Consider the following 14054-nt stretch of genomic DNA (forward strand, 5'->3'; position numbering starts at 1 on the left):
TTTAATGCCTGAAACTGCTGGCGAGGGGGGGTGTGAGATGAAGCGATTAAATGCGCACTGCCTTTGTTTACATTTTACAAGGCAAAAATTTAAAGTGAGTGATACATATGACTGTTAAAGAAAGCAGGATGAGACTTGTTGTTAATAAACACCTTTTAAGCATGTACAGGACAAAATCAGCAAAGAGATACGAGGTATGGCTTTGTCCACAGGGGGCGCCAAAATCAACACTAAAGTTCCTCACAGGAGCTTTAATTGTATTTTGCAATCAATGCAGGTCTAAAACACTTCTGCATGTGTTACTTCATGTTAAATCAAACAACAGCAGCTACATTAGAGTGTTTATACTGCAGTTAAAGTCTGATAGAGTACCGCATGCTGGGTCTATAAACACAGTCATAATACTCTGTGTGATCTGTTGTAAATTTAATGCACCATTTTAATACAGTCACTGTTACAGTACGATCTCATGCTGTCATGCTCTCATAAACTCTGCTGAGATCATCAGTCTGAAATCAGCTCAGGGTTTAAGGATTTACACACTTGGAAGAAAAGCTGAAAATAATGAGTTATTTGTCATTAATACTGGCAGTTAATTGGAAACCAACAGCTGCTAATCTAGAGCTCAAGGGATTGAAATAATGAGAGCAATAATGAGACTAACAAATCAACCCTGACCCCCCAATCAACAACATGTTACTCCAGATAAAAGCTACACCCACTTGTTGATAAAGGATTTATCTGATCTGTGGGGAAATAAAGATAAGAACAGTCGTACGTGTCAATTCAGAACCAAACCGAGTTGTATAGAGCTGCTATATGAAATGATTTTTAGCAGTGCAGTGCTTTCGTGTCTTTGTTATTCCTCAGGTAGGGATGAATCATGACGTTTGTTGATCTATCGGGGAAGACAGGTCTCACAGGGGGCTACATATCTTTTCCTCATGTTGATGCTGCAGAGAGGATGATAACAGGTCTGTGTGTGTCCGTGTGTGTGTGTTGTGAGCGTGAATGTACAATGAGGTCACTCTCCAGCAGCTGCAGCGCTACTTTTCTCCATCACAGACGGCAGACTTGCGGTCATTTTAAAGGGTCTCAGAGGTGCAGAGATGTGAAGTGCAGACTCTCTGGGTCAAATTACATTTTAATCTGAAAAATAAGCCTCCTCTCTTTTTTAATAATCTCACAGAACAGATTTTATTACATACATCTTAACATGAATAAACATCATAATCATAGACTCCACTTCAGCGGTGCTATGGAAAATAATCCCCTGATTGTAAGTAAAACAAAGCGCAGCCAAAACTCATTAGCTGTCTCTTCTGTGTTTACACAACCAGGCTGCACATGCATGAGACAACACACACTTGACTGCAATTAAGCTGCGGCTACTGCACGAACCCCGCCTCCACTTCCAGGCAGAAAGGCCTGACTTGTTTCGACAAAAGCCCTCTGACCGAAGCCGATGTAGATGGGTAACATTATAATGGAGGAATGATGATCCAGTGCGTGCGTTTCCTTCCACATCAAACATGCCTGATTCTTTCCAGGCAGACAGTAAAGAGCCCTCAGACTCCTATTTGTAGCACACCATGTTTTACAATATGGAAAGATAACACAGTGCATAAAATGGGAGATTAGGACTATGGAGACTGGTGCAGGAGGAAAGAGCCGTGACTTAGCGTGACACACCGAGGCCGATGAGGACTTTTCCCCTCTGTAAAGGCAGACAATGGCTTGGATTGCATTTCTTTTGATTTATAAACATATCACTCAAAATGGATTAAAGAGGGAGTATTGTGCTGTTTCACATTTTAAGACTTGTATATAATGTTGCAATGTTGGATGTCCAGACTGAACGAGGGTGAAGTTTCAAATCTGTAGGTAAAAATATGTTGGAGTAATCCCCAGGCTTCTCAGCTCAGTCTGCTGTGAACGCCAGGTTTCACAAAAATTTTTTCTACATGTAATGTCACAAAGTGCAGCCTCAGCAGGCTTCGGAGAGCTGGCCAATCAGAAGAAATCGGGCTTGTAGGGGCGGGGTTTCTTAAAGGGACAGAGCTTACTGAGCTGTTTCAGGCAGAGGCTGTTTGAGGGCCTGCACAGAGCACCAGTGTGAGAAAAATTAGGAGTTTTTTTAAACTGTAAATTATGCTAAGCTACTCCACAGGTATCACAGAGTGAAATATGAAGCTTTGAAATTAGCATAATACCTCCCCTTTAACAGTTAATAATTATCTGTCTACTTTGTTCAAATTCTCACTATTGTTGTGTAAAAATGTTCTAAAAATTGTAACTGGAAACATGCACTGATTTTTGAGGTTACAAGGTGGTGTGTTCAGGTGCAGTCAGAAGTTCTTACGCCTAAACGTGCATTTTAAGAGCCACATAGCAAACAGTGTTTTATTAACAAGAAATACAGTCTAAAAGTCAAACTAAAAATCAACAAAACAATCAGAAAATAGGGGTACAGTGAAAAAAAATCAGGTATTTTGTAGCTTTAAAAATGTTTGTTGACAAAGGCAATAATTCACCATTTCAACCAATCAATGCAACAATACCACTAGCCCTCAACTTTCAGTATTGGAGCAAAGGAACAAGTTCAAGGGAGGTCAAAGAGAGACAGAGGGGTGGTCTTGTACTGAGTTGGCCCTGGTTCAGCCTATTTTTCTGCACTGTCAGATATGGTAATAAAGCAGGTCTCCTAATTCCAGGACTGTAAATGGTAAATGGACTGTACTGCTTTTACACTACATGTCACATTCACCCATTCACACACATTCACACACTGATGGCAGAGGCTGCTACGCGAAGTGCCCAACTGTCGTTTGGAGTTCAGTGTCTTGCCCAAGGACACTTCCACATGTAGCCTGAGGGAGCTCGGGATCGAACTTCCGACCTTCCGATTGAAAACAACCGACTCTACCACTAAGCCACAGCCGCCCAAATGAACACAGCACACATTTTTTGCGCAACAGAAAGTTTCACCCATTAATATAAATCTCTCGATTTAGTAGAGAGCTGATTTTCCTCTGGATCTACACCCACAATCATAATATTGATTCGGGCTGTTGGATCAGCCGGCTCTGGTACGTGGCCTGATCACATCTAAGTAGAGTTTAGTGACAGCCAAGGTCCATAATGTGGTATTATGTGGACTGCTTTATTCAAGTAATGATAATAAACAGATACATTTGGTTATTTAAAAGCAAAACGACCTGCTCCATGTTTTCTGCATTTAGTTTTAGAGCTGATTTAATAATGAAGAAGTCCTGTGCTGACGATGAAAAACACAAGACAGTTTGTGGGTCAGAATCAGTGAAGGGGACCTGATGTCCTTTTTCCTTGGCTTGTATTCTGAACATGTTTGTTTATTTTGTACCAAAGATTACTTTAAGTGATCCTCTCGTCAATCCTCTCTGAAGTGTTTACAGGCAGGCCTTTATTTACACCTTTTATCTCCAACAAACTCAAGCCAATTCACTTGGCACATCAACTCTGTACTCGTGGAAGTTCCAGGAAAGGTTTGGCTGCAGATGAACACAAATATTGTAAAAATAATTTCGAGCTGTGTGTCTTTGTTTTTCTTTTCTGCTTTTTTTTGGACCCAACTGCACAAAAAATGAACGGCGAGAGAGAGAGAGGGGGGATGCCATGCAGGAGTTAAACCCGAGATGTTGCAATTATAGGTACAATTTAACCACTAAGCCACCATGAGGCCCTGACAGTCTATATTTAACATACAACATCTTAAATAGAACACATGTAAACAAATAAACACAGTGCTCTTTTTTATAAGTCCCTTCATCTTACTCTGAGGCTCTTCAGAATTTAATAAAGACAGGCTTTGGCAGAGACTTTGATTCAAATCCACTAAAAAAACAGAGATTTCTCAGAAGGCAGAGAAACATCACTTAATACTTAAATGATCAAAAAATGCTATAAAGCATCAGTTAAATTATACTGGAACAGCTTTGAATCCTCCGCCAAGCCTGAAGATGTTTTTTAATGGATGTTTGCTGTCATGTCAACAACCTTCCAACATCAACATGTGGCTGTTGATGCAACACACAAGGAAGGTGTAAACTATTTCTGTCACGGCCTGAAAAATAAAGTCATGCTGCTAATGAAAAACTTGCCGTCTAATGGGTGAAGTATTTCTCTGATTTTGAAAGAACACAGAGCGGAGTCAAAAACAACTCATTAAAATCAAATTCCTCATCATGTTTTTAACGCCCTTTTTTTTATTGCCTCAGGGTCATGAAAACGCAGGATGCAATAAAGTAAATCTATTCTGACTGTGGCACGTACCTGATATGAGTTCATGGAGGCTGTAGCGGTAGCGGAGGTGGTCGTGGCCCTCGAACCTCTGCGGCCACTGACACAGAGCCCGGCACTCCACGTCCGCTTTGTAGTACTCGTCCAACGCCTCCTCAAACAGGAAGATGGCTCCTTCGTAGTCGCCTTTATCATACAGCTTCACTGCCGCGGTGAAGGAGCGCTGTGAGGGAGCAGAGAGGCATGATGGGAAGAGTATTTACGACCTTTGCTGTCAGTTAAGCTCTTTATGATTTTTCAGTGTATGAAATTAATCATCCCTGACATTTTTATAGAAGCAAATCATTGTTGTTCACTTTAACATTTAATAAATACACAACTGTAAGTAAACATGTGGTCAGTTCATAGAGGCTTTTACAAGTCCTCTGGTGCACATCATGTTGCCTGCAGAAGCAATGATCTTTAGTGTGGAATAAACAGAGAGGAGAGGTGGGCGAGTTAGCCTGAACGCCTGCCAGACGGACTCCTACTGTCAATCATTTATGAATACATTTGTTTATTGTCCTGCAAAGAAATGAGCCCAGGGGAGAACAGTTGGATGATTTACAGATTAAGTTAGTTCGATTTATCCTGAGCGTCTCCCAGGTGTCTCTGCAGGAACTTGTACGAGCTTGACTTGAAGATAAAGAGAGAACGACGGGCAGGGAGGGAAATAGATGAGAGGGGGGTGAGAAGGGGCGACACACAGTAAATTAATCAGCGCACAAAGGATTCAAAGCTCTCTGGCATTCACGGTTTCACCGCAACCGGCACTAAAAGGCCTAAATGAGTTTCCAGTCATTAAACTGCAAGGGCCATTAACACAAAAGGCTCCCTTACACAGCGACAACAGATATACTTTGCCTCCTAGGGAAGGAAAAGTAAGGTAGAAAAGCCAGGGTTGATTATTGACGGATAAAAGTGGATGCTAGTTATCTGAAACATGAGCAGACAGAAGCACCTAAAGGGGTTAAAAGGAATAAAAACAAACAAGACTTGCATATTAAGACTTCCTGGTTTACCTGGTGAGGCCGGGCTTCTCTGTCCACAAAGTGGTCCTCCTTTACGCCCTGCACGTCTTTGTACTGCTCCAGGTTCTGACCCATCTCCACATGTTCTGGGTTGGCCTGGAAGTACGTATGAGCTGCAGCTGCTGCTTTGTCAGGCTGCTTCAACTACAGAGAGGAACAGAAAGAGAACAGACACGTTAGAATAATCACAACAGAACAGACTTCAGCGCTGTGACGGAGGGCGCTGTATCGCTGTTTTAAAACCTGTGTTGTTGCTTAAAATCAGTCACAACATTTCAGATCAGAGGTAAAACAGACAATCTGCAGACCTTCTTCTGAAGCAGGAAAAACAGACTCCCCGCCAAAATAAGAGGATGCAGCCAAGCCTTTCCTAAAAATTGATTATTTTGAATCCACTTGAAATCAGCAATATTTCAGAGTTTGGTTCATTAGACCGGAGATAACTGAGCAGATTTACAGGGGAGCACTGTTCCCATCCACATCCTGTCATTAACCAGAGCTGTCATGATGCAGCGAAGATGATGGATAGCTTCTGAACATGGCATCCCATCCTCCTACTGAGAAACATAAACACATCACTGAGTGCGTTCCTGTGTGTGTTTGTGATACTGATACAGTGCAGACTGTGTCCTGTGTCAATGACCGATAGATGAAAAACAGCAGCTGTCATGTTTCAGTGATGGCGGCTGGATGACTGATAAGGAAAGACAAACAGAAAAAGTATGATAGTATTATACAAGCTTTACACTTTGTTGATGTTGTAGCTGAGATGTCAAGGAGTGGCAGAAGTTACCGATGGAGCGTAGCATGAAAGGGGTAGGACATTAGCGTGTCGACACGGGTTTTGTGTTCCCATCAATGCCGATTGGAGCCGAGGTGATAATTACCCAGGTCTACTGCAGAGTCATTTGACCCAGGTCTGAATGCGGATTGTAACTTTTCCCGTTAAGCAAAAAAGCCGTGTGTTAGTGGGTTTTTTGACCAGTGGGAAAGCGGCTAGACGGAGGGGGGCGGGGCAAGCAGCTGTGTGCAGAGGTGCAGGTGTGTTGGAGGGGACTGAAGGAAAGCAAGGTGATCAGATTGAAGTAGTTTGTTAATGAACACTCAATAAGGTGAGGAAAAGAGACAGCTTATGATACTCAAATACATATAAAACAATACCTAAAAGGTACATTTAGAAACTGATTATTTGTTCAGTAAATGTCGCAATCTTTCTGTCACAACAGCTTCTTTATTAATGAAGCACAGGTGGAAAGTAAGATGCTTTCCTTTAACATCAAAGGTATCTAAACCTCTCCTCTCTGGCTTCACACAGCACAGAACAGTTGTGGATAGAGGAAACACAGCTCGGTTCAGACAGGCAGATAAAAGATGTCTGCCGTGAAGTACTTTCTTTACGCTTTACGATGCTTTTTTTATCACTAAAAACACACGTCAGTTTGGAAGAACTCGACCATAACAACACGCCTGGTCCCTGTCAGATAAGATCCTAATCGCGCTCAAGCCTCAACATGGGCTTCATTTCTCCCAGCTGTGTTCTTACAAACTACAATCATCTTACACAATAACCCTGAATGAGTCTGCTCCATGAACTTAGGCAAGACAGATCTGATCAGAAACAATTCATAAGAGAGGAGATAAGGTGTGTTTGACAGCGATTGAACTGACAGAAGAGAGAGAGATGAGGAGTTACAGGAAACAGGAGGAGGATGACATGCCGAGGAAATAGAAGACAGATACAGAGAGGTGAAGTAGACGATATGGGAGACAGAGTTCGCTCTCTTGTAATTCCTGGATGATTGGATGTCTCCTGCAGTGACTCAGAGTATCGCTGTGTTGCATCTGTTTAAATCCTGCATGTTCCTAGGTGCAAACATACAGCATTGTTTTTTACAGCTTCTCTCCTGAGAGTTGAGACGGTCGATCTTTGTTGGTTCATGTTTTCCAGGAAAGACGTTTTTTTTTACAACGAAAACCTTATTACTTTTTGTCGAAAAACAAGATACAGCTTGGGGATTTCCCAACATTTTTCCAAATATCTGCGATATCTGATTTCCACAGCAGAATGACCTTTTCCGCACAAACCCACGTAGATACAAAAACGAAGCTGCGTGTTTTCTACGGGGGAGGCAAACAAGTTTCCACAAAGTCTGCACAATACATCATAAAACTCACTGAACCGCTCTGATAGCAGAAGCAGAAATTATTTTCCAACATACTTCAGCTAAAGAATGACTCCCCTGTCAGACACGGTTGTGTCTCTTTCATGTTGGAGCAGAATAAGTGGGAGAGAAAAGCTCAGCAGGACGTGCGTGGTTTCCCCTGAAAGGCCAAAGAAGAGGCGGCGGCGAGCGCATTCCTGCTCGGATCACCTGGCTGGAGCCGACGAGACGCACGGCTTGACTGACCAACCGAAGACAGCAGAGCACGGGTAGGTGACTGGTACATATATGGACATACAGTATATAAGGTCCCTTATGTAACAGCTGAATTACTGTGACTTATCTTAAAGGCTAATTCGCTCCCGATTCACATGAAATGCTTGTAGTGGGACTTCCTGGATCATTCTCATATTCACAAGGTTTAACTGTGAGGTTTAGAGTTGTTGACATCATCACATAAGAAAATGTGCAGACTAAGCCAATGGACAGAGGGCTGTGACGGTACTGAATTTTTCTAACTGTGGTGAAACACTAAAACCCGCTGCCAAAGTATGTTTCGTTTTTTCACCACAGCGCCTCCCCCAGACCGTAAAACACAGCATGAGTGGTGGAAATGCAAGTTTAGTATCCTTATTTGTTGAAATGAAATCTATGGTGACGGACTAGTTGCTGCTGTAGCGGCTAAACTAGCATGTCGCGAGACTGTGCACATGGGCTCATCTGCAGGTTGAAGCAGCGCTGCTGTTTTTTTTGCTGATTAGTGTTAATTTTTAACGAGTTTACTGCGTCCCTTTAAATTTGAATGCGCCAGAGACACTGGACGTACCTAGCAACATCGCTGGTTCTATATTTAAAAATAAAAAGCGGTGTAACAGTCAATTGGTCCACCCCGCAGTTGGCGTCACACAAACGGGGTATTGCGGACATGCTGTTAGCACCTTTCTAGTCTTCTAAAATTTCAAGGATCTTTTACACTAAATGTCATCATTCACCCTTTCACACACACATTCATATGAACATTTAAAGCTGCTAAAATAATCATTCACACACATTCACATACTGCAGGCTCAGCCTCCGGGAGCAGTTTGGGGTTCAGTGTCTGCCCAAGGATAGTTCAACATTTAGAGTGGATCAAACCGTCTACCTTCCAGTTAGAGGGCGACCCACTCTACCCCTGAGCCACAGCAGCCTAGTTCCTGTATCTACACCAACGCAAAGGACAAAAGTCTAGTTACTATATAAGTATGAAAAGTCAAATCTGAATCACAGTATGAGCAGACAGTGAAACATGGAATGATTTAACACTGAAGAAATCGGTGTAAATGTTTCTGCGGTCGCATTTTTCCTCTATCTGATGGCGCAACAGCCCAGCTCTATCATGCGTCTGCTGCTGCCGCATTCCTGAGGAAATCACCCCGAGATAATTCAGGCAGAATATTCTCCTCAGAGACACTGTTGTCGACTCGGATCGCTGGGTCTGATAATCATCCGCTGACGTGTTTTTATCCAGAGTCACGGAGACTAAACAGCAGAGATCGCAGCAGCTGTGGGAGGAAGAAGCTGCACTCACCTGCCTCCACCTCCTCGCTCCCTTGGGGGGATAACCTGGCTCAGGCCTGAAGGTCAGCAGGAGGAAGGGAGGGGGGGGGGGGTCGACAGTACAACATCCCAGCACAAACACAGCTGTGGTTAGACGCTGCCAGGTCTATTGTCCGGAGACTACGCGAGCCAAATCCTGGGGAAGCCTTGAACTTCAGAATCACTGTATTTTCCCTCTTCTATTAGGGAAGTTTTATTTCTAAGAGATGAAGCAATAAAGTAAATAAATCAGGGTGTTAAAATAAGCGGAAGAATGGTTTTAAAATGGCCTGTGAAACCTTCAATCCTCTGCAGGGTTATCTGGATCAGTAGGTCTGTGTGTTTCATTGTTATCTCACACATTTAACACAGTCACTACTGCTTCATAGAAACAGATAATTCAACACGGGGGGATTTCTGGGAGTCAGGAGCACTGAATCAAACTGTCAAAAACCAGGAAGGGTCCGAGCTTGGAGATCCACATGGTCGTATATCAAACTGGAGCAAACTGAGAGGCCAAAACACCCCCTCAGGATGACAGAGCCGAAATCGATCATGGCTTTAAAGTGACGCTGCTTTATTACTGAACAGTGTAATGGAAAACAGTTCAGCCTGGAAACAGCCCGGCAGGTATAAACCCAAATGACCTACGTCTCCTTTACATCACCACATGGTTTGCTACTAACTGTTAATCTAACGCTGCCTTCAACTTACTCCAAATACAGACACTCGGAGATGTTATTAAGCTCGCACAACACATCAGAATCTAAACTCCATCGGTTAATGTCTGAAACTTTGCGCAATATAAAATCACATCAGCTCTTTATTCTCTGCTGTCTTTGACTTCATTCAGGAGTCGACATCTTGTACCACATGAGGACATTTTTCCTCCTACATGACTTTCAAAGCAGCACCTGTAGAGGTGAATAATTATCACTCAGTGTGAGCCCTCCGTCTGGCCTCCTCATTAAAGAGCAGCCTGTGCCGGCGCTGCTGGACCGCCCTGCCACTCTCAGAGAAGCGCTCTTGATGTGGGCACCGAGCAGTGCCAAGGCAAACGTACATTTGCATGCCTCTGGGCCCCCCGCTTGATTCCCAGGTATGTAAATAGGCTTGGGCTGGCGCCACGGACGCAGAGATGGTGCTGCGAAGAAAAAATAGGCTGTATGGCAAAGGCACAAACGGGCGTGGAGAAACGCACACACAGATGGCCTGTCGGAGGCAAGAGTACCACCCAAAGAATGAAAGGGGAGCTGGCAACAAGTGGTCAAACCTGGCAACCGCAGTGCCGAATACTCGAGAGACGAGCCGTATCAAAGAGTTTTTTACGGCTCCCGAGAGGTTAGGAAAGTCCAGTAAAGAAGACAGAGGTGAGTGTTCAGGTGGACGCTGGACACAAGGACAGCTGCAGTAAATCAGGAGTACACACAGGGGGAGGATGTCAAGGTTACAGAGAGTGTCCTTCAGACCTCCTGGTGAAGAAGAGCTTGTCATGCAACCGTCCTCTCCGCAGAACTTTCTGAGGGTGGTCTATATCCAACAATATTTGCCAAACCGACAATCTTCAAGGAGAGACTGAAACAGATGCTGATGGATCAACTTCTGCAGAAAGGCCACGCCAAGTCATCTGGAAACTCATCGCTCTGGCAAATAAAATTTATACAATCACAAATTCTAATAAAAGTGAACACATACTGTGAGAATATTATTAAAATTGGACGTTCCTGTAGAAATGCTCCCAAAAAATGATGCCCATTTGCAGTCTGAACTTGAGGAAAGCGCCAAAAAAGTCTTACAGCTGCAGATAAACACCCATTTAGCCGCCTAATCGTGGCTGACCCTCCCTGTAAAGGTGCATTACATCACTCCTGGCTACCGACAGCACAATACGGCCTCACAGCACTTTGCACTGGACGCATTCCAGCAGAAACATCTGCGAGCGTGATAACAGTGTCCTTCCACGGCCCATAATGGTTTAAAGGCCGGTGAAGGAGTGAAAGTGTCTGATCCTCTGCACTACATTCCTGAACAGCTGTATCTAAAGCAGTCACATTACAGCAGGAGATGTTGATGCGGTGTGTTTACATACCGTCTGACAGAAACAACCGGGTGATTTTGGGCCCAAGACAGGCCACGTCTCTCTGGTGAAATCAACCTCAAACCTGAGCGTGTAGAAACTCTCAAAGGAAGTGGTTGGGACGATTAAACCTGTCCTTTCAAATTAAATTCACACTGTTAGACATTCAACCTTTAAGATCTCTTATGCATCCTTCTGAGTCTGAAACTAAACACAGGAAAGAAATCATACTCAGCACTAAACATCCCAGCAATCCGTTTGTGTCTATCTATGGCGTGTTTAAATGGGAAATATACTTACTCCTGTGTAAACAGGGGTCTGTTCCCGACCAGACCAACAGCAAGTTTACTGTCACTAAACCAATATTTGTGTCATGAGGTGGAGGGTTGGAGAAATATTTGTCACCAGGTATTTATCTCCCAAACAAGCAAGAAACCCACATAATCATCTTTCTCTGGTTTGACAAAACAATTTAAAAATTTGGACGCAACTTGAGGCGAACTTTACGATAAGTGGGTTTGACTTTTTTCGGATTGTGGTGAGAAATACTTTGAGTGAGGGGTTGTTGTGTCTCGCTTGGCTGCAAGTTTATGAGAAGGGCTGGGAATCAGATGAAATGTGTCCGCAGAACAAACTGTTTACGACGGTCAAGTAGTGAGAACTGCTGTCTATCTGCTCTGAATAGTCATGTTTATATTTTGCCTTTGATCAGACAGTTCATGAACTAAATCAGGTCGGCTTTTGTGAGATGCAAAGTGTTTTCCTCATTGTAAGGAAAACACTGCACTCTTGCTTCAGAATTAACACCGTCAAATAACGGTCAAAAAGATTCTGAGCTTGTAAAATAATGCTCACAAATAATTTCACAGCATGCAGTTGCATTTCATGGTTTGTGTGCATGTAAAACACATTCAAGTTTGTGAATCGGACGTGTTGCAGGTGTAAAAATACTTTGTGCTCACAGATTTGCAAATGTGTAACACGTTTTTGAGTATAAACTATTTGTGCACATGTACTTTAATTTGTTTTGTCTGAGTTACAGACGCACTAATTTCCTACCTGCATGTGCAACCCTGAAGTTACAAGCTACGAGTTGCTAGTTACAAGCACGAATTTGACCGTTTCTTTACGCCTAAGCTAACCAATCATTTCGCCTCCACGCTGTCCACTGACCATCCAATCAGAGGATACTAACATGTCCAATCAGGACACGACTGATTCTAGCGTGCCGGTTCTACAGATCCAGCGAACACAACGGAAGTGCCCCAGGCCTGTGAGGGTGTTTGGTGTAGCATAAGAGCTAAGCGTAGCGTCCGTTAGCCTCCTAAGTTAGCCGTGCAGCTAGCTTGATTACTCCCTGAATACCTGGTGTCGGGGCTCTGAGCACACTGTTAGCGTTCACTCCTCGTACGGATAATGTAAATTGTGATTAACTGCCCTAATACTGATTGAAATAATGTCAATATACAGCCCAATTAAGTGCCTATGGAAACAACGATCTAAACATCTTTTTGAATGCTGACGTTGAATGCACAGTACTCTTTTTATTTGCATATCAACAATGGGCTCTTTAAGGCTTCACCTAAAGTCCATGTATTTAATGAGCCTGAGAAAACACGTGGCACTTTAAGAGGCTGGCACGCCGATATGAGCATCTGGTTGGAAGAAGATCGGGACTGTTTCACAATGACTGTAAATCATAAACAAATGGCAGCCAAGGATTGGGATTAGATTTGAGTTGTGATGAAAGCTGAATACGGCCCGTGCCTCTCTTGCAAACACAGCATTTTATTGTCAGTTAAAGCTGCAGCAGAAGACGGTATTGGCAGCTAGGCCTGGCATGAGAAACTCAATAGGAAAGTTTGTCTAAATGGCTGATTAGCTCCCCATGAGGCGAGCGCCCCACTTCCTCCCACTCTGGATCCTTCTCACTGACACACAGCGAGCACTCTGACGGACGATTCGAGGAACTACAAGAATTCCTGGAAGTCTGGAAAACAACTTATCATTCAGTGGTTGATTTTTCAGTGTAAACTCAAAAACAGTCATAACATGTAGCTCCACCATCCAACCAGATTTAGAGTGATTTAACGCAAAAACGCACACTTGCAGACGTGTCCAAACACACACAGAGGCGAAAGGTGCTCATGATGTATGTGTGAAGCTAATAGGGCAGGAACGCATTACAGCCTCTACAAATTAACCTCTCCATCACGCACCCTGAAGTCTTTCGTTTCATTAACCCGGCAGCTTTGATGGACAACAAGCTTCAGCACACACAGGCCACATAAAGTCCTCACTGTACGCTGGAGGTGTGAATTAGCCGCTTGATAATCTCAGCTAAATGAATCAGACATGGTTTGTTTTTGCTGTGCTGCTAAATCAAACAACACTTAAACACAGGATCTGGACTGTTCGTCATATTTCTGCCGTGTTAGTCAGGCAACCAGGTGTACATTACATGCTAACACGTTAAGCACATGCTGTGGAAAAAAAAAGAGCTTTTCCTCTCAGTGATGTCATGGGTAAAAGTCGTCCACCTTCACGTCCTCCCTCCCTCTACTCCTCGCTCTCTCCGCCACACCGCCCCCTCTTTCTCTCATCTGTCCGTTCCTGCTGACAGCTCTGCACAGTGGCCTCTTTCTGCCTGTCCTGGCTCCACCCTGGGCCGGAGCGTGTTCCTCCTATAAGGTCATGTCAAAGGAATGCCTGAAAAAGCCTCACCACCGTCGCTGCTACACAGCCTCTTTCATTGCGGCCCTGCAGATACAGGAGACGTGACGGCCCTCGCTACGTCCTTCAGCGGCCTAAATCTGTCAACCTTTTTAAAGATCCCGGAGAGGCAGAGTTTAGTTAGTTTGTTTCACACATTAATACAAATATATTATA

The 14054-nt window shown here is 43.6% G+C and overlaps 1 protein-coding gene across 1 annotated transcript in view; it reads right to left on the reverse strand.

Moving 5' to 3' along the window:
• p3h2 (prolyl 3-hydroxylase 2) overlaps nucleotides 1–14054 on the reverse strand; it is a 57878-nt gene that overhangs the window by 11055 nt on the left and 32769 nt on the right. Inside the window, exons 2-3 of the mRNA XM_069679907.1 lie at nucleotides 5340–5492; nucleotides 4312–4501 (exon numbers count right to left, since the gene is read on the reverse strand). Coding sequence (XP_069536008.1) covers nucleotides 4312–4501; nucleotides 5340–5492 — 343 coding nt within the window. The remainder of the gene's footprint in view (nucleotides 1–4311; nucleotides 4502–5339; nucleotides 5493–14054) is intronic.

The sequence above is a fragment of the Semicossyphus pulcher genome, unplaced genomic scaffold, assembly GCF_022749685.1.
Source record: "Semicossyphus pulcher isolate SPU_LCO1_2020_fin unplaced genomic scaffold, fSemPul1.0.p SCAF_4, whole genome shotgun sequence".
Lineage (NCBI taxonomy): Eukaryota > Metazoa > Chordata > Actinopteri > Labriformes > Labridae > Semicossyphus > Semicossyphus pulcher.